This window comes from Cryptotermes secundus, unplaced genomic scaffold (assembly GCF_002891405.2).
Source record: "Cryptotermes secundus unplaced genomic scaffold, Csec_1.0 scaffold300, whole genome shotgun sequence".
Taxonomy (NCBI): domain Eukaryota; kingdom Metazoa; phylum Arthropoda; class Insecta; order Blattodea; family Kalotermitidae; genus Cryptotermes; species Cryptotermes secundus.
The window spans coordinates 125920-149056 of record NW_019731220.1 but is presented as its reverse complement, the minus strand read 5'-3'; the positions used below and the strand labels follow the sequence as shown (position 1 = coordinate 149056).

At 41.5% G+C, this 23137-nt stretch overlaps 4 protein-coding genes across 8 annotated transcripts in view; all 4 read right to left on the bottom strand.

Moving 5' to 3' along the window:
* Positions 1–5688, bottom strand: part of LOC111866450 (filaggrin-2) — a 28834-nt gene extending 23146 nt beyond the window's left edge. For all 5 annotated transcript variants that reach the window (XM_023855419.2, XM_023855420.2, XM_023855422.2 and 2 more), the window contains exon 1: positions 5573–5688. In XM_023855419.2, the coding sequence (XP_023711187.1) occupies positions 5573–5576 (4 nt within the window). In that variant the 5' untranslated portion in view covers positions 5577–5688. The remainder of the gene's footprint in view (positions 1–5572) is intronic.
* Positions 5689–10076: 4388 nt separating this feature from the next.
* LOC111866445 lies at positions 10077–10439 on the bottom strand. Its single transcript, XM_023855414.1, has one exon. The coding sequence runs from the start codon at positions 10437–10439 to the stop codon at positions 10077–10079; it is 363 nt and encodes a 120-aa protein (XP_023711182.1).
* An 82-nt stretch (positions 10440–10521) lies between these two features.
* LOC111866444 lies at positions 10522–11910 on the bottom strand. The gene has a single exon (XM_023855413.1). It carries the CDS (start codon positions 11908–11910, stop codon positions 10522–10524), a length of 1389 nt encoding a protein of 462 aa, XP_023711181.1.
* Positions 11911–12907: 997 nt separating this feature from the next.
* LOC111866448 lies at positions 12908–21938 on the bottom strand. The gene is made up of 3 exons (XM_023855418.2): positions 21832–21938; positions 17321–17401; positions 12908–14627 (listed from the first exon to the last, which is right to left on the bottom strand). The coding sequence occupies exons 1-3, from the start codon at positions 21833–21835 to the stop codon at positions 13210–13212; spliced, it is 1503 nt and encodes a 500-aa protein (XP_023711186.1). The 5' UTR covers positions 21836–21938; the 3' UTR covers positions 12908–13209.
* Positions 21939–23137: the final 1199 nt, after the last annotated feature.

Here is a 23137-nt window from a genome sequence, read left to right as displayed (position 1 = left end):
GGGGGGGGGGATAAAGCGGCCGGGCCGTGAATGTGACCACTCACCTCCATCCAGTGCCGAGGTCAAGTATGGTGGAGCTACACCTCCACTCCCAAATACGTCTTCATGGAATACTTCTTTATTGATTAAACACAAGGACAATTTTATGTATACAACATTATTACATAAAGGGACATAGTTCCATGGAGTTGGTCAGTTGGCTGAGACCTGTTTCACCTCCCGTTATTGCCACTGATTTTATCTGCATTCAAATTGTAACGCTGAGTAATGGTAAGTAAACAAAGAGTGTAGTCAGCTGAAACATGGGTGAGAAGAGGTCTCAACAGACATTCATAACCTTACGTCCAACCTTCAAATACAGGACCTCCAGGGTCACTGAGGTCAGAGTTCTAACCCTTAACTAACTTCATGGAGCTCAGCCCTTCTTGAGAATCGGTCAGTTGTGCAGCTACTCAAGAACTTCTCAGCAATTTATGCAATCCGAAAGTTCATAATTCTGATCGCAAGGGCCCTCCACTAGTCTCTATCCTGGGCCAGATTAATCCGGTCCTTACGAACGCATCCTATCTAAGGTCCATTTTAATATTATCCACCCACCTACTGTCTTGGTCTTCATACTGGTCTCTTTCCTTCTGGATTCCCCACCAAAATCCTATACGCATTCCTCTTCTCCCCCATTTGTACTAAATGCCCTGCCCACCTCATCCTCCTTCACTTGATCATTCTAATTATACTTGGAGAAGCGTACAAGTTATGAAGCTCCTCATTATGCAGTTTTCTGCAACCTCCTGTCACTTCATCTCTCTCCGGTCCAAATATTCTCCTCAGCACCCTGTTCTCAAACACCCTCAGTCTATGTTCCCCCTTAATGTCAGTGACACACAGAACCACAGACAAAATTATAGTTTTGTATATTCCCATCTTTATGCTTTTAGACAGCAGACGAAAAGAAGAAAGCTTCTGGGCTGAATAATAGCTAGCACTACGAAAATTCAACCTCCACTTAATTTCCTCCTGTAACAAATTTTGATTTGTTACTGTCGTTCCCAAATATTCCAACTTTGCCACATTTATATAATTTGTATCATTAACAATTATTGTTGTTTCATTTCGTTCAAATTAGCTTTCCGATGAATTCCATCTTTTGGAATATAACGCGTTGTAATTCGTTGAAAGTCAGCGTTTCGGGGGAGCATATTGCCTCCATCTTCAATGTAGAAGAATAAGCGAAACAAAAAAGTGTGATAGCAACAGGCACCTCCAAAATGTCGGGTGACTTGCGACGGACTATACGGCGTTCTACCCCTGGTTCATCCTCTCTCGCGAATGATGTGTATGTGAGAACGCGGCTTGATTCTGCATATAGCACTTTGGTGCGAATTTATGAGGCTCACTCTTGTGGCATGTAGACCCGTTCCTAGGCAAAGGACTCGGAATAAGCAACTATACAACGGCCGCTACTAGGCAATGGCCCGCACACAGTAACAGATGAACGGTGTTTTCTGTACGGTCAATGCCGAGATATTTTAAGCAGGCCAAGTTAGTCGAGTAAGTTTCGCAGCAGAGGACAAGGCGAAGCTCGACACATAGACAATATAAGAGGCTTAAACTTGGCGGCGGTCAAGCACAGGACCGTTCAAGATAGTAGACTGCCATTATAGCATAAGATAAGTAAAACAAACATGATCTGCTTTGCAAAACCTGTATTGACAGAGGGCTTCTGTGTAGTGCAAAAGGAAGAAATTTCAGTAACATACTATATGTGCGAAAGGTAAACTTGACGAAAGGCCAAGCATATTCACTAGAAACAAACTCATCTTCTCGTCAGAGAGGATGTTACATAAGGTCTATGACCGCAAGGGTGCAGTTGGGGCGGAAAGTCTGGTCGTGAACGTCAAGGGGCTTGGCGTCAAGACGAACTGATTGGCGGTAAACCGCCAATCGTAAAGCGACCCTGACCCTGTCCCTGACCCTGAGGTCAGGGCTACTGAAGACTACTGCTTTTCAGTCGTTTTGAGCTTTTACTTTTATAAGCTTGTAGCTGAGGCATGAGGATATTTCAGGAACCCAGAGGAAGGTGAACGTCCGCCGTTGGAAGCCGCTACCAAGTAACGGCAGTGAAGGCGCGCGCGCGTGTACAACAGTGAACTGTAAAATGTAGTCACGCGCTGTATCAAAGAGTCCATTATACCCGATTACCAATCCAAAACCCCGATTACAGTCAGTGCAGTCGTGATAATATTTTGCAGGAACTGAACTCTCACCCGCGCTGTGTAAGTTTCACGTCACACATCAAAAACATGACATACTATTTTTAAGGATTGCATCCTGTTGCGTATATGCAACGAACGTATACAATTTTTACCGTCAACGCAGCAATACTTTATTATTTATTTACCTAAAATACGTGCTATATAAAATAAATAAATTAAAATATTGTTGCGTTGAAGGTAAAAATTGTATATGCTCACATAAGAGATATATTAGGAAGTTCATTAACTGCACTACAGAAACGAATTCTCCCAATAAACACTAACAATATTATAAAAAGATAAAACAGTTCCATCCAGTGTGACTGGTGAAGATTTTTCTTGTTTCAGTTCTTCATGCCCTTACATGTTTCGGTCTTCAGAGACCATCATCAGAGGGGCATCGATACAGTTTGGAAACCACTATTACAATAGGTGTTCTGAGTGTTAAAATATATAAATTATATATATATATTATATGTAAATTATAAATTATAACTTAACTAACAAAATTAAAAAAAAAGTATATATCAAGACAGCCGCTGTAGTTGTGAAAACTTTGGATTTTGCATCTATTTGTGTATTATCATAGTATGTACATATATTTTAACACTCAAACACCTATTGTAATAGTGGTTTTCAAACTGTATCTATGTCGCTCTGATGATGGTCTCTTAAGGACCGAAACATGTAAGTGCGTGAAGAACTGAAACAAGAAAAATCTTCACCAGTCGCACTGGACGTAACTGTTTTATTTATTATAATATTGTTAGTGTGACGGACCAGAATGAAACAAATCAAAACGTCACAGTATATTGTGTGACTGATTTCAATATTCATCAACAACAGATTTTTGCCTTTGAACTTCATATAAAGGGCCCACCCAGCCTCGTATCCAATGGGCACCGGAAGGGCTCTTTCCGCGGGGTAAAGTAGCTGGGGCGTGAAGCTGACCACTCACCTCCAACTAGTGCCAAGTGTTGCATATGGAGTCTATGAGGTTATTATGAAGGGTAATTATGTTATATTGAATTATTGTAAATCAACATGTAAAATATTTAATATCTTTTGACTAAGACTGTACAAGTGGAGTTCATCAATGTTATTTGTTGAAGCTACCAAAATTACCTTCCTTTGATGTTAGAAAACGAGGGAAACTATTGACACTCCCTCTCTGAAACTTTCCATGCTCGACCCTGAGGATGCATCGGTAATGGCCCGAGACATTTGGTAAAATACCCACGTAGATATGTCATACACTGTGGAAAGCTTCCATTAGGCAACACCCCAAATAATCTGTATAAATACCGAGTCCTTAGCAGTCTCAATTCACTTTCTCCCCGATTTGATACGACGTTTAGTCTGTGTGGACGGTACTCTGTCAGTTAGGGCAAAGTTGGCTTTGTGCAAACGGCCTTACGCTTTCACCTGCTCGTCTAGTTATATTTCCTGTGTATAATAAACGCCTTGTTTTAAGCTACGTCTTCAAGCAGTTCTCATTTCCACCGCTGACGGCTCAACACATTCTCAGCTGACCAACCCGTCATATCCTCTGCGGACACAATACACAACACTGATGTCCGAAGCGAGGACCCAACATAAGGTCAAAAAACAGTGGAGCTATATATCCACTCCCCCGTAAGTTTTAATAGCATGGTGCTTAATTAATTAAACGCAGGAAGAATTTTACGTTACATTCATCTAAAGACTGGTTGTTTGTGTATGTGTAAGCCTTAGATTGCCGGTCACGGCAGCCGAGCGGTCTAAGGCATGTACTGTCTTCGCTCGCTTGGAAACCGAGATCGTGAGATCGAATCCCACTCAGGGCATGGATGTTTAGTTTGTGTGTGCGTTTTTGTGTGTTTGTATACAGGTAGAGGCCTTGCGACGAGCTGATCACCCGCCCAAGGAGTTCTACCGAACGTGTAAGATTTAGAAAAACCGAAGTGAACGGAGAAGTTCATGGAGGTAGGCCTAGGCCCACTGGGTCTGTAGTGCCAAGGGGGAAAGAAAAAAGACTTTGATTAATTTTAACAATAGTGAATTCCGATTTTTTTTTTTAGGATTTCACCCTGCTTATGCATATCGTTCATGGCACGGGATTAACAGTCACATAGATATATTTAAAAATATATAATTTTTTTTCTTATTCGCAATAACACACTATATATGTGTATTCAGATGACCGTTTCATGGGAAAAACATGTAATTACTAATACAGAGGAAAACGTCATTTAAAGACATATTTGTATGATTTTTAATATGAAGCTTTGGTTTTGTGCCACGCTGATTATTGTTTGAAGTATACATTATACAGAATGATTCTAAATTATTGTCGGCGTTTCCATTTACAGGTCACGGAAACCCCGGCAATAATTTAGAATCACCCTGTATAACTATTTAGAAAAGTTCGTTAAAATTATCATCTTCAGTTGATAGACTGTCATACCTACAGAAAATTATCTCAGTTTTTTGTTATGAAATATGTACAGACCGGTGACAATGTCCGTCATTTGAACAGTTCGTCATACGGACAATTTTTTAAAATAAATTTTGATTGATTCGAAATTATTGTCGGAGTTTCTGTTGCCTATAGACAGAAACACCGACAATACTTTAGAATCAACCTGTAATTCCGTATGTAACTGGCATGTCACTCATGGTATCAAAGTGTCACGATCTCAGTGCAATTCTCTGATATGAACATTAGCAACCACAGTTTCTCTTTATGCCATATGTTTGATTACCCATTCTGCGGCTTTCCCTTCGAGCGAATTGCTCTCCTGAAAAATTTTGTTTACAAACACGTCCGCAATGTACATCCGTCCAGCATAAGAGAACATGTTTCAAAGTAACAGAAAGCGACATTACTTAATAAAAAAGATCAAGTTAAGAATAATGTTTACCAAATTTATCACAATAAATAAACAACGTTAACTTTTCCCTTGTGCTTAACTAATTAACCACTATGCGATGAAGACGTATGGGGGCAGTGGGTATATAGATCCGCGCATTTTTTTAATTCGGCTTTAGTTGGAGGTGGGCGGGCAGCTTCGCGGCATGGCCGCTTTGCCCCCGAGGAAAAGCACCCCCTGTACCATTTGAATTTAAAGCTGGGTGGGCCCCGGAACCAGTCTGGACGATGTTGAAATAAAAAAAAATTAATTACGGCATATCTTCGTAATAAATATATAGAAATCGCCATGTTACTGCTTTTAAGACAGGTCAAGTACCTTATATTTCTGATAACTGGTGTACGAATATTGTTAGCTGTATACAGCACAAAAAACTGGAATAAATGACAAAATTCAATTCATTCTTACCCATTTATTAAACTGTGTTCACTCTGACCTCTGCACTACAATTAACAGATGCACGTTTGCTTGATTGACCCGACTGACTGCGACTGAGCCACCTGAGCACAGTCACGTCCTGTGGTAGAAAGAACTGACATTACTTTGGCCGTGCTGTGAGGGAACGCTGTATTCAAGCGATAGGCGGGATATAAAAATCACAGACTCTCCGTAAAAACCGTGGCAAAGCAAAGCGGTATTCCTGCATGAACCGTAGGCTTCCGAGATATGACCACTGGTGTGGTATATAGAGATAGTTCATAGAGTGTACGGGTTCAAGTTCTGTTTAGGACTTTCTAATTAGGAAGAAGCACAAATGTTTGTTTCTTTGTTACTGGATTGGATGACATATTATGACGTATAGACCCGTTGCTAAGCAGTGACTCTGTAAACAGCAGCTGCTGCTAGGTAACGCCCGCTATATACACTCACGCAACAACAAAACAACGGTGATACAAGCCGTTTCTAGGCAACGGATCGGTAAACACGCGTCTGCAACAATAGAGTGATTGTTGGAAACGGTGTTTTCTGTTCGGTACGTGCAAAGTGGTTATAAGGAAGATAAATTTGGAAGGGGTGATCCATAACTGCAAAAGGTTACAGATAAGAAGATAAAGTTGTCCCTGTGCTTAACTAATTAAGCACTACGTCATGAAGGCGTATGGGGGAGTGAAAGTATAGGTCCACATTTTCTTGACCTAGACACTAGTTGGAGGTGAGTTGTCTACTTCAGTGTTCCGCAACCTTTTTCAATTCGCGGCACACCATGATGTATCCATGACTCAACACGGCACACCAAAATGTTATTCCCCTCAAAAAAGCATGATATCAGACAATTAATATAAATACGTAACGTGATCAACTTATTACAATAATATTATTATCATTAAACAGAAATCGACTCGTGCATTTATTAGCAATTAATGAACTTTAATTCACTGTAGACTGTAGAAAATACACTTCTATTACTATTAAAGTAAATACAGTAATTCTACTCATACCTTCAAAGTGATACTTGCGCCTGCGTAGCTGCACACAGGCGACTGATCCGTGGTGGAATCGTTGACAACGCAAGTCTCATTTCTTCATCGATGGATTTGAGTCGCTCCCTCTTTCATGTCTTAATTTCAGTTAACGTCGAGAAGCCCAGTTCACACAAATATGTAGTTGCANTTATTGAATTTCTGCTGCAGCATTTCTAAATGTTCTTTAATTGTGTCCATCACCACTTTATTGCCGTCAGCAAGTGGCCATACAGTCGGGGACATCTCAAACGACCCATCTGTAATTCTCTAGCTAGCAACCAAAATTTGCGAACTACTTCAGAGCACAGCTGTGATGGAACGGAAACAATTGTAAAACATGGGATCTCTACTCTTCAAACGGAAGAAGTGAGACTATACCGACTTATTTTTTAAATATTTATAATTTTAAATGAAGTCCAACAATCGGTGGGTGCATCGTTACAGGAAGAAAGTCATAAAGTTGAAGAAGCTCTAATTTCAAACAGACAGGGACAAATACCGAAACAGTGTTATAAAAGACAGGAAAACCCGTGCTAATCCTTGCAGTTTTAGGGAAAAGCACGTACACAGAACATGCGGCAAGCATATCAAAGAAGTCGCGTAGATGGGAGAAAAATAAAAATAAATCAATAATGAAAACTATGATGTAACAACAACTGTGAGTAAATAATTTACGTTTAATTTCTTAGAATGAAACATTAGTGTACATAAAAAATCACGGCATGTAATAAAGAACAAACAAGCATCATCTTATTTAAACAGTGCAGTGGCTGAGAATAAAATACAAGCATATGAAACACGGTAACTGGGATAAAATAAAACGAATAAAATTCGACAATTAATTTCTTACAGTAGGTAAAAGTTCGCGTCACACCTTTCACCTTGTGACGGCACACCGGTTGCGGAACAGTGGTCTACTTCACGCCCCTGCAGCTTTACCCGCAGAGAAAGAGCCCCCGGTACCCATTGGATAGGAGGTTCGGTGGGCTCCAGAGCCAGTCTGGACGACGTGGAGAAAATTGTTGACCCTACCGGAACTCGAACTCCGACCCCTCGGTTGCCGAGCCCGTAGCAAGTCGCTATCCCGGCTCATGGATTTTACATATAAAGGTTATATGTAAAATACGAAGCTTGGCTCTCGCAGTTATCCAGGATCCCCCCCCTCCCAATTCCAATGGTTGCTGGTCTAACGTTTCTGCACTGCTGGGCTGCGACTGTTGCATCTTTTGGCCCTAGGACTTCTGTTTGAAGTCATGGGAGTTCGCTGTGTAGCAGAGCAGTCTACATCTTCTGGGCCTGGAGGACGAGGTTCACACCTCTCCTGTGCACACTATCTCTAGACGTATAATCACTGTTAATGATTCTGGGCTTGAACACAGTGGATGTGCACTCCTGTACCAACTGCAGCAGCTACTGCCAAAGCGGCTGCGCCAGCAGAGGACATCACTGAGACTTGATGTGCCCTGTCTGCATGACTCAATTTCTATTCTTGCTCTTCATTCATTTTTTTAATTTCGTTGACTATGTAGCTAGGCAGCTGCAATTCATCGTTGTGACTAGGTTTACAAGAGGCGCTTCTAATTCAAGGGGGATCTGGGATAGCTCAGTCGGTGTAGTGACTGGCTACGGGCTGGAGAACGGAAGAGTCGGAGTTCGAGTCCCGGTGGAGAAAGTATTTTCTCTTCTCCATGTCGTCCAGACCGACTCTGAGGTCCACCAACCCTCCTATACAATTGATATCGGGGGCTCTTTCCTCGGGGTTAAAGCGGCAGGGGCTTGAGGCTGACAACACCTCAAACTAGTGCTGAGGTCAAGAAAATGTGCATTTATTATACATCCACTCCCCCCATACGCCTTCATGGCGTAGTGCTTAATGGGTTAAGCACAGGGACAATTTTACTTTTACCTCCTAATTGCAGTTTATCTAAATTAATCATATTCTCACTCGTCTCAGAACAATTGAACGTTGGGATGGTGCCCTTCTGCGCGAGATTTACCTTATTACTGCTTTGTCACCAAAATCTATGCAATTATCAGGGGTATCCATAATGCCTCTTCCAATTCCAGCATCTTTGGGCGCAGGTCTTGGGGAGTATTCTGATTGACCGTAAGATCAGCAATTCCCGGTCACTACCCGAATAGCTTATCAATACTGGGAAATCCTGTTCACATAGAAGTGGCTTCTTTCTCATGCTTCTGCATTTGCTAATGTCCTCATGCCTAAACTTTACGTAGTACTTCTGCCCGTGCCATAGCTCGGCTTCCCACCGCGGCGGCCCGGGTTAGAGCCCAGGTCGTATGGGATTTGTGGTGAACGAAGTGGCACTGGGGCAGGTTTTCTCCGAGTACTTTGGTTTCCCCTGCCAATTTGCATTTCACCGACTGTTCCATATTCATCATCATCTATCATCCAGGGCTGGTACAATTGGCCAAATAGTGGCCGAAGTACCAATTGGACTGATCCTCACTCCATCCCAAAAAGAAACTACGCAGTACTCCTTAGTGCTATTAACCCTTTCGGATTGAATAAAAGTACAATTTTGTTTATTATTCTTAGAGGAGTGAGACTAGGTCCACTTGGTATTGCGGCAACTACTGGCCTATTGTACCAGCCCCAGATGATAGATGATGGTGATTGTGGAGCAATTGGTGGGATGAAGATTGTCAGGGGAAACCCAAGTACTTGGAGAAAAGCAGCCCCAGTGCCACTTTGTCCACCACAAATCCCATATGAACATATTCCCCTAGGTTTGTGGTTTCTGCCACGTAAGCCGCCTCTATCTGTATCAGGGCTCGTCCTCCCTCTTTTCTAGGAACATACAGACGGTCTATATCTGATCTTGGGTGATGCTGTCCATAGCTAGTTAACATTTTTCTTGTTTTCCTGTCCAATTTTTGTATTTCCTCTTTGTGCCAGTTAATGATTCCAAAACTGTATCTCAGTACTGGTACTGCCAATGATCCAATTGCTTGCATTTTGTTTTTTGCATTCAGCTCTGTGTTCAAAATCAATCTTAATCTTCTTACATACTCCTTCTTCAACCTTTCTTTCTCTTTCTTGTGTTCTATCTGGTGGTTCTCTTCTATTCCCAGGCACTTATATGCTCCATTTGTTTCTAGTTCTTTAATTTCATTCTCCCCTGTTTTTTCTACATGCTCTTTTCTTTGAACCTTGCCTTTTTTTATCGAAATTCTGGCACATTTTTCTAATCCAAACTCCATTTTTATATCATTACTGAATGTTTTTACAATTTTAATCTCGCCCCTCAATTCTTCCTCACTTTTTCCTAACAGTTTCAAGTCATCCATATACAACAAGTAACCTATTTTCCTTTCAGATCCATGCACCTGGTACCCACATCCAGATCTGTTTAGTTCATGAGTTAGCAGAATAAGTGCTATGCAAAAAAGTAGTGGTGATAATGAGTCACCCTGAAATATTCCTCTGTTTATTTTAATGGGTTGTGATTGCATGAGTTCCTGTTTGTCCTCAGCTGAAGCTTTATGTTCCATTTTTCCATGGAGTGTTTGCAAAATTTCACTATGCTATCATTCACTCCTACTAGTTCCATTGACTTTTCTATCCAGCTGTGGGGCACTCTATCAAATGCCTTTTGATAGTCAATCCAAGCCATGTTTAGGTTCTTTTTCCTCCTCCTGCAGTCCTCAAGTATTGCTTTTGATATCAGCAGCTGGTCCTTGCATCCTTTACTTCCTGGGTGACATCCTTTTTGTTCTTCTGGCAATAGGTTGTGCTCCTCCAAATATAACGAAATTCTTCTGGCAATAATTCCTGTCAGCATCTTATACATAGTCGATAAACAAGTAATCGGTCGGTAGTTCTTTGGGTCCACAGTGTTTTTCGAATTAGGAAGTAGGTATGTTATTCTGTAGTCAGCCATTGGGCATTTGTTGAGGTTTCTCTATTATTTTGTTGAAAGCTTCTACAATATAACTGTGTGTAACTGGGAATGCTTTTAGCCAGTAATTTTGTATTTGGTCACTTCCAGGAGACTTCCAGTTGTGCGTTTTGGCCAAAACTAAGGTAAATTCTGTAGTTTTTATAGGCATCCACTTCATGTTGCTGGTTCCTTCTCTTCCTTTTTCCTCTCTTCTTATCCATTCTGCCTTTTCATTGTGTCGTGTTTCCATTTCCCATATTGCCTGCCAGTAGAACTCTACTTCCTGCATATTGGGGTGAGCTGTGACCTCTATAGCTTTTGCCCCCAGGTGTCGATAAAATCGATTTGCGTTTTCCTTGAACATGTTATTCTGGATGTATTGGTTTTTCTTTTTTTCATATCTTCTGATTCTTTGAGCCTTTGCTTGTATTTTCTGTTTTAGTTTTTCTATTAACTCTGCTACTTCTCTGGCATTTGTCATTTTATACTTCTGAAAAATTTTCCTCTTTTTTGTGTTCAGTTTAATGTTATCGGAGCCAGAGCCTGACTCTGTGAGTATGGACAAGTCTTTTCTCCATTTGCTTATCTGTTTCTGTATTCTTAGTTTCCAAGCATCTTTAAATCTTCTGGTTGTCATTGTTTTCCTAGGTTTAATAGTTGTTTCTGTGATAACTGTTGCTGCAGCGTATATCAAGTGGTTCACTTCTGTTATGTCTATTTGATTCTCTTCCAAGAGTTCTTTTATTATCCCATTTACTTGTTCCTTCAGGCAAACCAGCTTCTTGTTTTCTTCCAATTTCGGCAGTCTTCTTCTTTCTGACATTTGTAAGAACCTCACCTTGTGCCATGCTACCTGAAGTTGTTCCTTTAACCCGTTCCTCTCCGCATTCTGCTCTGCGTCCTCTCTTGTGCTTCTATCCTGCATTTCATCCTCTTTGGTGCTTACATTGTTGTCCTTCCTTCTTACATGGTCTCCTGTGCTGTCCTCTGTATACGAGTTAATGCTTTCTCTTATCTCATCGATTTCAATGTCTGTAAGTCTTTTATTCTTCAGAATGTAGTTTTTCTGGTTTAGCAGTAGCTTTGCATTCATTGTTGGCCTTACTTTTAGATTTCTGCTTCTCCATAATTCATATGCTTCCTTGTAATTGCCTGTTGATGCCAGGAAACACCACACAACTTCCTTCATTTCCTCTTTGTTCCATCGGGTCCGTATATTAGCTTTGTCTTCGTTGTTTGGTTCCCCGACGTTGGGTTGTTTTGGAGGTGGTCCACGTTGAGTTTCCTCTTTGCGGTTACCATTCTCGCCTTGTTGATCGTTAGAGGATTGCGCTCTACTCCTTCTGCCTTTGTACATATATTCATTTGCATTTTTTTCCATCGCTGTCCCACAAGTAGCTAGGGAATTATTCTGTCCGCTTCAGTATTGCCCCGCCTGCCGCAGTAAGGCTGCTTGTAACCAAGGGTCGCCGCTTCTTGGAGTTCACCGTTTATGGCTTCTCACCCTCCGCCGCAGGTGCTCCTGTAGTCCATCAGCACGGTAGTGTACACTTTGGGCTAGGGGATTTTTTTTCGAGGTTTACTCCTCTAGATCCGCCATGTTAAGATGTTCAACGGGGCTACCTCCTGTAGGGTACCTATTCATCACGCATGGACGGTCTTGAGTACAGAGAGGCTATATATTCGCATCTATATCCCTGGGGTCGGAGAGGATCTGTGCCTCTTCTTCCCCTTGGCCCCTTATTATTATTATTATTATTATTATTATTATTATTATAAGAGTACTGTCTTCTGGAATATAACGCCTTGTAGTCCCTTGAAAGTCGACCGAAATTTATGAGGAACATATGACTTCCATCTTCAGGGTCATAAATAATAAAATAAAAATATTATGATTACTACTACTATTACATCACCGTCATCATCACATGGTCAGGCGGTAGAATCATATAATAGGGTAAAAGAGGGCAAGTTGTGTTGGTTCTGACAAGGTATACTGGATATCTACACTCACAGCTTCATATGAAACAGAAACAAATGCAAAAATTAAAGACATTTTTCTATGCCAAAGAAATTCGATTCTCCGCAATGGACGGGAAATTACTTGGCCAGCTGAGCCACTATCATATTCTCAAGGAAGTAGGTACACGCGAAGCTTAAGGGACAAAACAGAATCTCTCTTTCTTTTTTAACTTTACAGCCTTCTGTACAACTGCTCCCAGGGGCTGCTTCCCCGGTAGTAAAGCAGCAGTAGCGTGAAGCTGACCACTCACCTCCATCTAGTGCCTAGGAGCTGTACTTCTACTGCATGTCGTCAGAAGCCCAGGGATAAGTTTACCTTTACCTTGAAGGATGTTCGTGCTGTAAAGAATATATAGTTTTATGGTGTTTGCTTTATTTCAAGGAATATTTCACAGTTACATTGTAGCACAAACATTGCACACAGACTCATCTCGCATGTCTCTGTATTCCAACTTAATGGTTAGCCATAACATTCTGTCAAGATATGAAATTCACATATTAACATAACACACTGGACTTAAAATTTAAACAATTGCAATGTCCAATTACTTAACGAAAAACATAAGAAAATGTTCGTCAAATTGTTAAAAACATACAACAAATTTGTTGCGTCTAAGTCAATACGATAAAACCGGCATGTGTCAGTAAATGACATGAGTTATTCTGCTTGACCTTGAAACTTCCTTACCTCCATTAGAGATGATATATGTTTCCCAATTAACAAGATTTTTCTTGCAGTTATGAATAAAATTTCTTTCGGATCAACCTGTTTTGAGTCTGTCTGAGGACGCAATTGGCATAATGGTATTTCTGAAGACGCTGCTTCATTATCGCAAATAATATTCATTTTCCGGATGGCCTTCTCCAACTGCTCATAAGCCACATCCATTTGGTGGAATATCGTATCAATTTTCGCCCTAGCTTGAATGTGCCAATGTTTGCTCTCTTCGCTGCCTGAATGACAGTCACTGGGCGAGCGATCGTGCAGATACTCAGAGTACAAATTCTGACAAGCCGTTTCCAGTGGAGGAAAGATTGTAATCAGTTCCTTAACTGCGAAAAGCAGATGAGCGATTTCCTTAATATTAGAACCGGAAATATTGTTCATAATGTTTCCCACGGCAGAAAGTAATTTGGACGAGAATCCAATAAGCGTGTAGGTGACTTCTGCCAGATGGAGGTATGGTCTGGCATAATTTGGGCAAATGATACCACCCACCAGAAAGGCCTCCAACGTACCCGGCAGTACAGAACTCACCCCTTCGCACATAACCTGCAGTTCGTGACACCTGCTCTGCAGTTTCGCAACCCAGTATTTAGTAACACATAAGGCAGAATTTTTGTGCATTTTATATCCATCATACTTGGTTTTCTTTCGGTCAGAGTGTCCTTCAATTTGACTTCCGGATAATGTACGCTTAACGTTCTTTGGGTCCGCACGATTACAAGGGTCTATTCTGCTGTCCGTCATATTATTTCGTTCAATACGTGATTTTTCTTCGGCAGTACCTGTTTCAGCCTTCATCAAGTGCAGTAAGTCTTTTAATTCTTTTGACACTGCCTGAAGTTCTCGTAATTTCTTGTCAATCCACAGAGTTTGATTCTGACTTAAGATGGATGACTGAATCGAAGTTTTATCGCGTTCATTCTGCACTTGGTCATGTGCCTCGCCGACAGATACATCAAAGCCCAAATGTCCAACATCACCGGAGTCTTCATTGTTTCTGAGAGCGGCATGACTGTCAACAGACTGTGGGCGAATGGAACATTCCTGTAGATGTGAAAATGGCGTTATGTCACCTTCATTACTGGCTTGAGATCTGTCACAACGGCTGGATTGTTCATCTGGAACTAAACTATACACGTCTACTGACATCTCTCCTAATGACAATTCTTTTCTAATCTGTGCAACTGACTGTGCAGTAGGTTGATTCACTGGTTGATGTCCTCTACCTGCACCACCCTGCAGAGCCTGAGGACCTGGACCGACAGCTTTTAGCACAACAGTAAATAAGTCCTGCATACCTTCGTACACCTCACGAAAAGGATCTGCCTTCATTGCTCTCAGAAGCAGACCTGATAAATAGAGACAAAGGTTCTGTATAAGTAAATGGACATTTATGAACGCATATAATATACAGAGCGATTCTAAATTATTGGCGGGATTTCCGTGGTCTGTAATTTTCAAACCGGAGATAACAGAATATAACTGCTTGCGGAATATGAAAGCGTAAACCAAAACGTTTTATTATTTTTAGAATCAATTCTGCAAAATGCTAAACAACTTCAACATGTGCGCATTTCGTGGCATGTAAGATGTCCAAGCTTCCTGCATTCGATCAACATCTTCCTGCGAAGTGCTCGGTCTGCCCTGTCCTTTTCGGCGCAGAACACTACCAGTCTCTTGCAACGGCTTTAACTAACGTAAGATAGCATTATGTGAAGGTGGATCTTTCCATATTGAGTTCTGTAATGACGTTTCATTTTGATGAAGGACTTTGTTTCGAAAAACTGAAGTAAGCACATTGCCGTCTCTTGAACACACCTAATTTTGAGATATCGCGTCATATCTTCTCCCAGATAACAATGCGGCAAGTGGAGCGTTGCCAAATAAAACTTTTTGTATCACATTTTCCTACTGCATCAGCAGTTTTATTTTATTATGTCCGATTTGAAAATTATAGGCAACGGAAACGCAGACAATAATTTAGAATATTTAGAGAGCATTATCATGTAAATGAATATAAATTTTATGTCAGAAATTTTATACCCTAATAATTTGCAGGAAGGAACTTAAGAATACAAAATAAAAAGGTAAAACGTAAAGCTCTTCCTATAACAGGCCGTGAAGGCCCATAGGGTTGTGACGCGTTGAGGCTCCCATATTTTCTCTGGGCAGTCGGCTCACAGATGGCGGTAAGGTTGTCAGTCTTACGCGCCAGCCGCCCTTTATCGCCCGGGAAGATTCCTAGTACTCTTTTCTGTTACAGGCTGTCAACCCCAAGGCCATAGTGCGGCTGGAAGGAATAAGTAAATTAAAAAGAGAAGTCACCTCATCGGGACTCGAACCCGCGACCTTCCAGCTTGTAGCATAGTGCCTCAAGAACACAAAATATGCAATATATTGCATGGGCCGTGAGACTGAGGGAACTGAGACGTGCGGGATCTGTCGTAAGGCAAGGTAAAATTATCCTGTGCTTAATTAAGCAGTACGCCATGGAGACTTGTGGGGGAATGGGGAACACCTGACCTTGGCATTAGATGGAGATGAATGGTTAGCTTCACGGCCCTACCGCTTTACCCCCGTGAGACAAAGCCCGTGGCACCCTCTGTCTAGGAGATTTGGTGGCTCCAGAGCCTGTCTGGACGTTATATGAAAGATAGAAATCTCTTGCATGGACTGGGAATCGAACCCCTACACCACAGTAGCCCAGCTCATATAGTATTCAGTATAGTGACTGAGTTGGTGTTTGAAAGCAGGGTGCTGAGGAGAATATTTGGACCGAAGAAAGATGAAGTGGCAGGAGGTTGGAGAAAACTGCATACTGAGAAGCTCCATAACTTGTACTCTTTTCCAAGTATAATTAGAATGATCAAGTCAAGGAGTGGAGGTGGGCACGGTATGTAGCACGAATGGGGAGACGAGGAATGCGTAAAGAATATTGGTGGGAAAGCCAGAAGGAAAGAGACCACTGGGAAGACCAAGGCGTAGGTGGGTGGACAATATTAAAATGGATCGTGGAGAGATAGGATGGGATGGTATGGATTGGATTGATCTGGCTCAGGACAGGGACCAGTGGAGGGCTCTTGTGAACACGGTAATGAACTTTCGGGTTCCATAAAATGCTGGGAAATTCTTGAGTACCTGCAGAATTGGCGGCTCCTCCAGAAGGACTCAGCTTCATGAGTAAGTAAGTAAGTAAGTAAGTAAGTATAATGACTGAGTTATTACGGCGCATGACTTAGCTGATGGTGAATGATTATCTCTTGTTCAGTGACCAATTACCTCTTACGTCGACTATTATGATACAAAAAAGAGATAATTATGATCTCAACTCTTATTAAATCTTGTGTTAGTTTTTAATTACTCTTTTACAAGGACGAAACAATTAGTTTCTTTAACATCGGGAGAGAAAAGATACGAGAAGGACGAGAGATGAAGCAGCCGGGGAGGGGCGCTGCGGCAAGTGACGTTTATGCGCCATCCTGTAAATTATCCGGGGAACCCGAAATTTCCAATAAAATTTCAATCAAGAAATGCGATGTATTTACCACAGTACCTCCGGTGTGACGGGATACGCGATAGCATAGTTGATTGAGGCACTATGGCTACAAGGCGGGTTTGATTCTCGATGAGATGTTGAGGTTTCCACATTTTCTAAACAATCGGCTCATAGATGGCGGCAAGGTTGTCAGCCTTATGCGCCGGCTGCCCTTTATCCCCAAGAATATTCCTGGTACTCATTTATTTTAGAGGCTGAGTAGATCCCAGGGCCATAGTACGGCTGGAAGGATTAGGTCAATTGAAAAAAATCCAATGACCTCATAGGGACTTGAACCCGCGACCTCCCGGCTTGTGCCATAGTGTCTCAACCAACTACGCTATAATAATGGAGATCCTAATATTTGTATAAAATTCACACAATAGCCTACGAAAAGGATAAACTATAAGAATATGTGCAAGGACATCATGAGGAGGAATTTGAGGATGCAAGCAGAGGACGCGGGGAAGTGTTTGTTAGAAGAATGTGACACGTAGGTTGACGTACCTTCCAGATGAACTTCGGCCTGCTCTCCCTCTTCTGCACGTTCTGGTCTGTCCCCGGAATGGTCAGCATTTGTAGCCTTCTCTGGGTTAAACATAATTACAAGCAGATGTAAGGGGTTAAGTGAACATGTAAACATGATGTGGGGTTCTGTCTTCTGGGATATAACTCTATGTAGTCCTCTGAAAGCCATTTGACGCCTTCTCTTCTCGCTAGTTCGTTCAGTTTTATTGCATTGCTTGAATTTGGACTCGCTACACGGCGTTATATTTCAGAAGACATAGCTATATGTAAACATGACCACTTTAATCAAGACAGCAAAACCTCGCTAAACTGGATTGCTCTGTGGCGGTCATCCTGACTAGTCACATACTTACTCATGGAACTGAGCCCTTCTGGAGGAGCCGCCAATTCTGCAGCTACTCAAGAATTTCCCAACATTTTATGGAACCCGAAGGTTCATTAGTGTTCACAACAGCCCTCCACTGATCCCTATCCTGAGCCAGATCAATCCAATCAAAACCATCCCATCCTATCTCTCTAAGATACATTTTAATATTGTCCACCCACCTACGCCTTGGTCTTCCCAGTGGTCTCTTTTTTTCTGGCTTTCCCACCAATATCCCATACGCATTCCTCGTCTCCCCCATTCGTGCTACATGCCCTGCCCACCTCATCCTCTTTGATTTGATCATTCTAATTATACTTGGAGAAGAGTAAAAGTTATGAAGATCCTCATTATGCAGTTTTCTCCAACCTCCTGTCACTTCATCTCTCTTCGGTCCAAATATTCTCCTCAACACCCTGTTCTCAAACAGCCTCAGGCCGCGTTCCTCCCTTAATGTCAGACAAAATTTCACACCCATACAGAATCACAGGCAAAAATTATAGTTTTGTATATTCTAATTTTTATGTTTTTGGACAGCAGACGAGAGGACAAAAGCTTGTGGACTGAATGGTAGCAAGCATTACCCGTGTTCAATCGCCTCTTAATTTCCTCCTGAATCAGGTTTCGATGTGTTATCGTCGTCCCCAAATATCTGAACTGTGCCACATTTTCAAAACATCTGTTTCCTATCTTAACGTATCATGATTTTGCTCTAGAACATCAGAACATAAATAAATGGCAAATTTAATGATATAAGTAGTGCTGATAAAAATAAATAACAAAATGTCACTGTAAGATAAGGGTTGTATCTGTGCTTAACTAATTAAGCGCTACGCCATGAAAGCGCATGGGAGAGTGGAGGTATTTGTCTAATCCATATTTTCTTCATCTCGGCAATAGTCGGAGGTGAGTGGTCAGCTTTACGCCCCGGCCTCTTTACCCCCGGGGAAAAAGCCTCCGGTACCCACTGGTTGGGTGAACCCCAGAGCCGGTCTGGGTGCTATGGAGGAGAGGAGATTCTTGTCCATACCGGGGCTTCAACTCCGACCCCTCGGTCGCCCAGCCCATACCAAGTCGCTATGCAGAATACTCTATCCCGGCTTCAACAGAATATCACTGTAGAGACTTTATTTAAAATCTATAAAAACAATACATTTATGCATCGATAGAAGACTCAGAAGTTGTACTTGTTTTTGAACGTAATAATGCAGTTTAAGGTCTTTGTTGATTAAGGTTGTTGTTGTTAAGGTTGTTGATTGGTAATAATGCAGGTTTGAAGAAACTGTCTCAAGTTTTGTCTGAAGAGACAAGTGACTCATCTGCCTTCCTGAATGCCATGCGTGTTTTAAAATATGTACAAACAGTAAACGGGTTACTTCATACTTCGATCCAGAATAACTGCAACCGGATTATCAGGGTTTACAGTAATAATGCCCACGTGTTTTACTTCCAATAAGATTACAGCAAACCGTTAATATAACGAACAAAATCTGGCTATGTGCAGTTGTGAAATCTTGGGATGTCGAAGTACCAAGAAGGGTTTTCTACCTAGGAAAATATTTAAAATAGAAAACATAAACACTTCTATGAAATCACACTGTGGGCTTCTATGTTTATTGCGTGTATTGCCAATGAATTCTATGGTGTACTTCCCTGAATACCCCTTCACTTTGTTATAGCAGACAAAGACTATAACGGACAGTTATAACGAGGGTTTACTGTATAATGTTTCTCGTTAGAATCGACGACTGAGGCTCTACTACCTGACAGAACTTGGCAAGAAAGAGGCGCAAACTGGCAACAACGTATTTTGGCTGCTGTTGCTCCTATCATGAGGCTTCTTTACCAACTGAGCCCTTGCTGATCATCAGCAGATCTTTGCGCTCATTGGACATTCAGAAGGAACATGACTGCCAGCATTTACAGTTCAAAAATACTCCTGTAAGCTTTGTGTATACCATCAGACCTTATTCGTAAGCGGCGTTGTTTTAAAGCACTCAGCTGTTTCACTGCTTAATACTGTACCCACTGGGTCAAACAGAGACTCTTCAAATGTTGATGTTCGCCATGGTGCAAAGGTTAGACCTTCAGTCGGATGTGTCTCTACGGCAAATATTGTCTGTAGAAATGTTGTTATTGTGGCATGTGAGCGGTTATTTTCTGTAGTTGGCATTATTTAAATCTATTAGGTTTCAGGTTCTTGTTTATAGTCCTCGAGAACTACCGCTTTATCGTGGAAAGTGATATGCTGGCGGGACCATAAGCTCCTGGTAGGGCCACTCATGACAGATCAAATGGTAGGGGCCAGACAAAGTGTGGTCTCTGGTCATCCAGGCTGGGGGTTGAGCGTGGGGCTAAATATCCTTATTCACAACCCTCTAAATTTAATTTTGTAGGCTGGAAGTATATGAACCTTCGTATTCCATAATTTGTTTTTTTTTTGGGGGGGGGAATTGTTGAGTAACTGCGCAATTGGCATTTAGACCCGTTGCTAGGGTCAAGAATTTTCACTTCATGTCGTTGGGTCCACTTAGTTTCATATCAAATGGGTACCGGGAGCTCTTTCCCCGGGGTTAAAGCGGTCGTGACGTGAAGCTGACCACTGAAAGTCAAGAAAACGTAGGTCTATACATCCACTCCCCCATACGCCTTCATGGAGTAGTGCTTAATTAGTTAAACTTTACCTTTCAAATGTTATTTGAGCATGAGTTGAGCATGGATATGTTTCTGTGGTTTATGTATTTGATATACACTAATTTCCTAGTAACTTATGGGCTTCAGTTTTCAGGAAACCGGTTGTCATATTCCGCTTGTATATGAGGTATACATCACACAATGAAAAATTTACGAGAACAAGATCTTCTAAATACTTAAATAATTCTTATATCAAGCTTCGAGTGCGTATCCTTCATACTTCGTCAGACCTCTCATCTTCTGACGCAATTAATGTAATAATATTAGATTTCCTGTACAGGTGGAGAGGCTACAATCAATAGAATATTTTTAATGTTGTATTTTAGCGTCCTGTTGCACTGATTTTCATCCATGATATGTATACAGTGGCCGTCTGGTAGTGCACTCAATTTCGCACAACACTCGCAGCTAAAAAGGGGAACACACATCACAAGACACGGTTTACACAGAATATAAGAAAAACGACCCCCATAGTGGAAGAACCACACGCAAGTTTTAATTAAGACACATAAGATGAATAATCTTAACAAGTTTTAGTGTGTGTAAATTTATTATAGTTGATGAATACGCACTTTTTAAATAATTTTACAAAGACATAATGGCAAGCAATGCAATAGCTTAGCGTAATTAGGGCACCTGATGATGGCACTATGTTGCCGAAACGTGTCGTGAAGTGACAGGTGAAATTGAGTGCACTACAAGACGGTCACTGTATACATATCATGGAAGAATATTTTTACTCACTGAATTATGTGATTGGTCCATATATTTCCCAGAACAACTGGTTTTCAGGTAACTGAAACGTATGCAGTTTCTTCAAAGAAGTCACGTTTTACAACCATACAGAACAGGCGGTAAATTATGATTTCATAAGAGGAAAGCGGCAAAGCCTTAACATGTCCAGATATACGTGGTATATGGTAATATACCATTGTAAAAAAATTTTCGTAAGTGGCAGATTTATTTTATACGTCTTCCTTCTACTTTACCGTTATTTTACGAATTGTGTGATATTAATAGGTAAAGTTGTCCCTATGTTAACTAATTACGCACTACGCCGTGAAGGCGTATGGGGGAGTGGACGTATAGATCCGCATTTTCTTGACCTTGGCAATAATTGGAGGTGAGTGGTCAGCTTCACGCCCCTGGCGCTTTACTCTCGTACCCATTGGATAGGAGGCTGGGTGGACCCCATAGCCAGTCTGGACGATTTGGAGAAGAGAAAATTCTTGCCCCCACCAAGACTCGAACTCCGACCCCTCGTAGTCCGGCCCGTAGCCAGTCGCTATACCGACTGCGCTAACCCATCAAATATAAACACAAAACTGACATAAAAATAATACTACCTACAGCCATGAACCAATAATCTCGTAATTTGACAGAAGATAAGAACTCCATAGATGGGCAATGCAACAACACAGTCCATACTTACCCATTTCAATTGTTTGTCCAGTAGAACCTCCGAACTGTGCAACTGATGCACGTTGCTTAAAATTTCTAGCAACACTACTGTCACCCCTCCTCTTCGTCACAAAGTAACCAACCAAAATCGACAACCCACACAGGCTGCAAACAAAGTACAGGCTGGAACCATAAAATTGATGGCAAAGTAATATCCCTCTATTCTCTGAATAAAGGTAAATAAATCTCCCTCAGTTTCGAAACATGAAAATAAGCAGTTCACAAGTCAACCGTTACAGGCGCTACGGTCCATCCACAGCACGAAATATTTTGGAACAACGTGGAAATATGTCTCCTTTTCTATTTGATTTATTATGACATGATATCCTGGCACTAACTTGNTTTTCTGCCTACGTTCCTCCGAAACGTCGGTTAACACCACATATACACGGTGCCAAATCCCAGAAGATTGCCCTCTTCAACTATCTGTAAGTTTGGAGAATACCATTACGATAGGTCCTCTGGAGGTTCAGAGAACTATCTGTGAGATAGAATAGCATTACGATAGATCATCTGGAGGTTCAAAAAACTGTGACATNTGATGCACGTTGCTTAAAATTTCTAGCAACACTACTGTCACCCCTCCTCTTCGTCACAAAGTAACCAACCAAAATCGACAACCCACACAGGCTGCAAACAAAGTACAGGCTGGAACCATAAAATTGATGGCAAAGTAATATCCCTCTATTCTCTGAATAAAGGTAAATAAATCTCCCTCAGTTTCGAAACATGAAAATAAGCAGTTCACAAGTCAACCGTTACAGGCGCTACGGTCCATCCACAGCACGAAATATTTTGGAACAACGTGGAAATATGTCTCCTTTTCTATTTGATTTATTATGACATGATATCCTGGCACTAACTTGGACAAGCGGAGGTCGCTCGGTCGGTATAGTTCGCTTGCGGACTAAAGCCATGGGTTTTGTTTTTTTGCTTGTATACAAAGATATTATTAAGATAAATCTCAAGAATGCTGATAGATCTATTTGTGATTTGGGAATATATTATTAAGAGAGATCTTACAGAAATGGATTGCCATGTAAGAGATGGGAGTGTACCATTACGACAGATCCTCTGCAGGTTCAGAGAACTATCTGTGAGATGGGAGAATACCATTACGATAGGTCCTCTGGGAGTTCAAAGAACTATCTGTAATATTTGAGGCTTTCACGGCGGTGACTATGAAGAAAGCAATCTTCTGGGATTTGGCACCGTGTATATGTGGTGTTAACCGACGTTTCGGAGGAACGTATCGCCTACGTTCCTCCGAAACGTCG

Coding starts and splice junctions, on each gene's coding strand:
- LOC111866445 (XM_023855414.1), bottom strand. CDS start 10,439: ATGTATAAGATGCTGACAGGAATTATTGCCAGAAGAATTTCGTTATAT.
- LOC111866444 (XM_023855413.1), bottom strand. CDS start 11,910: ATGGAAAAAAATGCAAATGAATATATGTACAAAGGCAGAAGGAGTAGA.
- LOC111866448 (XM_023855418.2), bottom strand. Junction 14,628..17,320: donor GGCCGAAGTTCATCTGGAAG/GTACGTCAACCT, acceptor TCTATTTATCAG/GTCTGCTTCTGAGAGCAATG.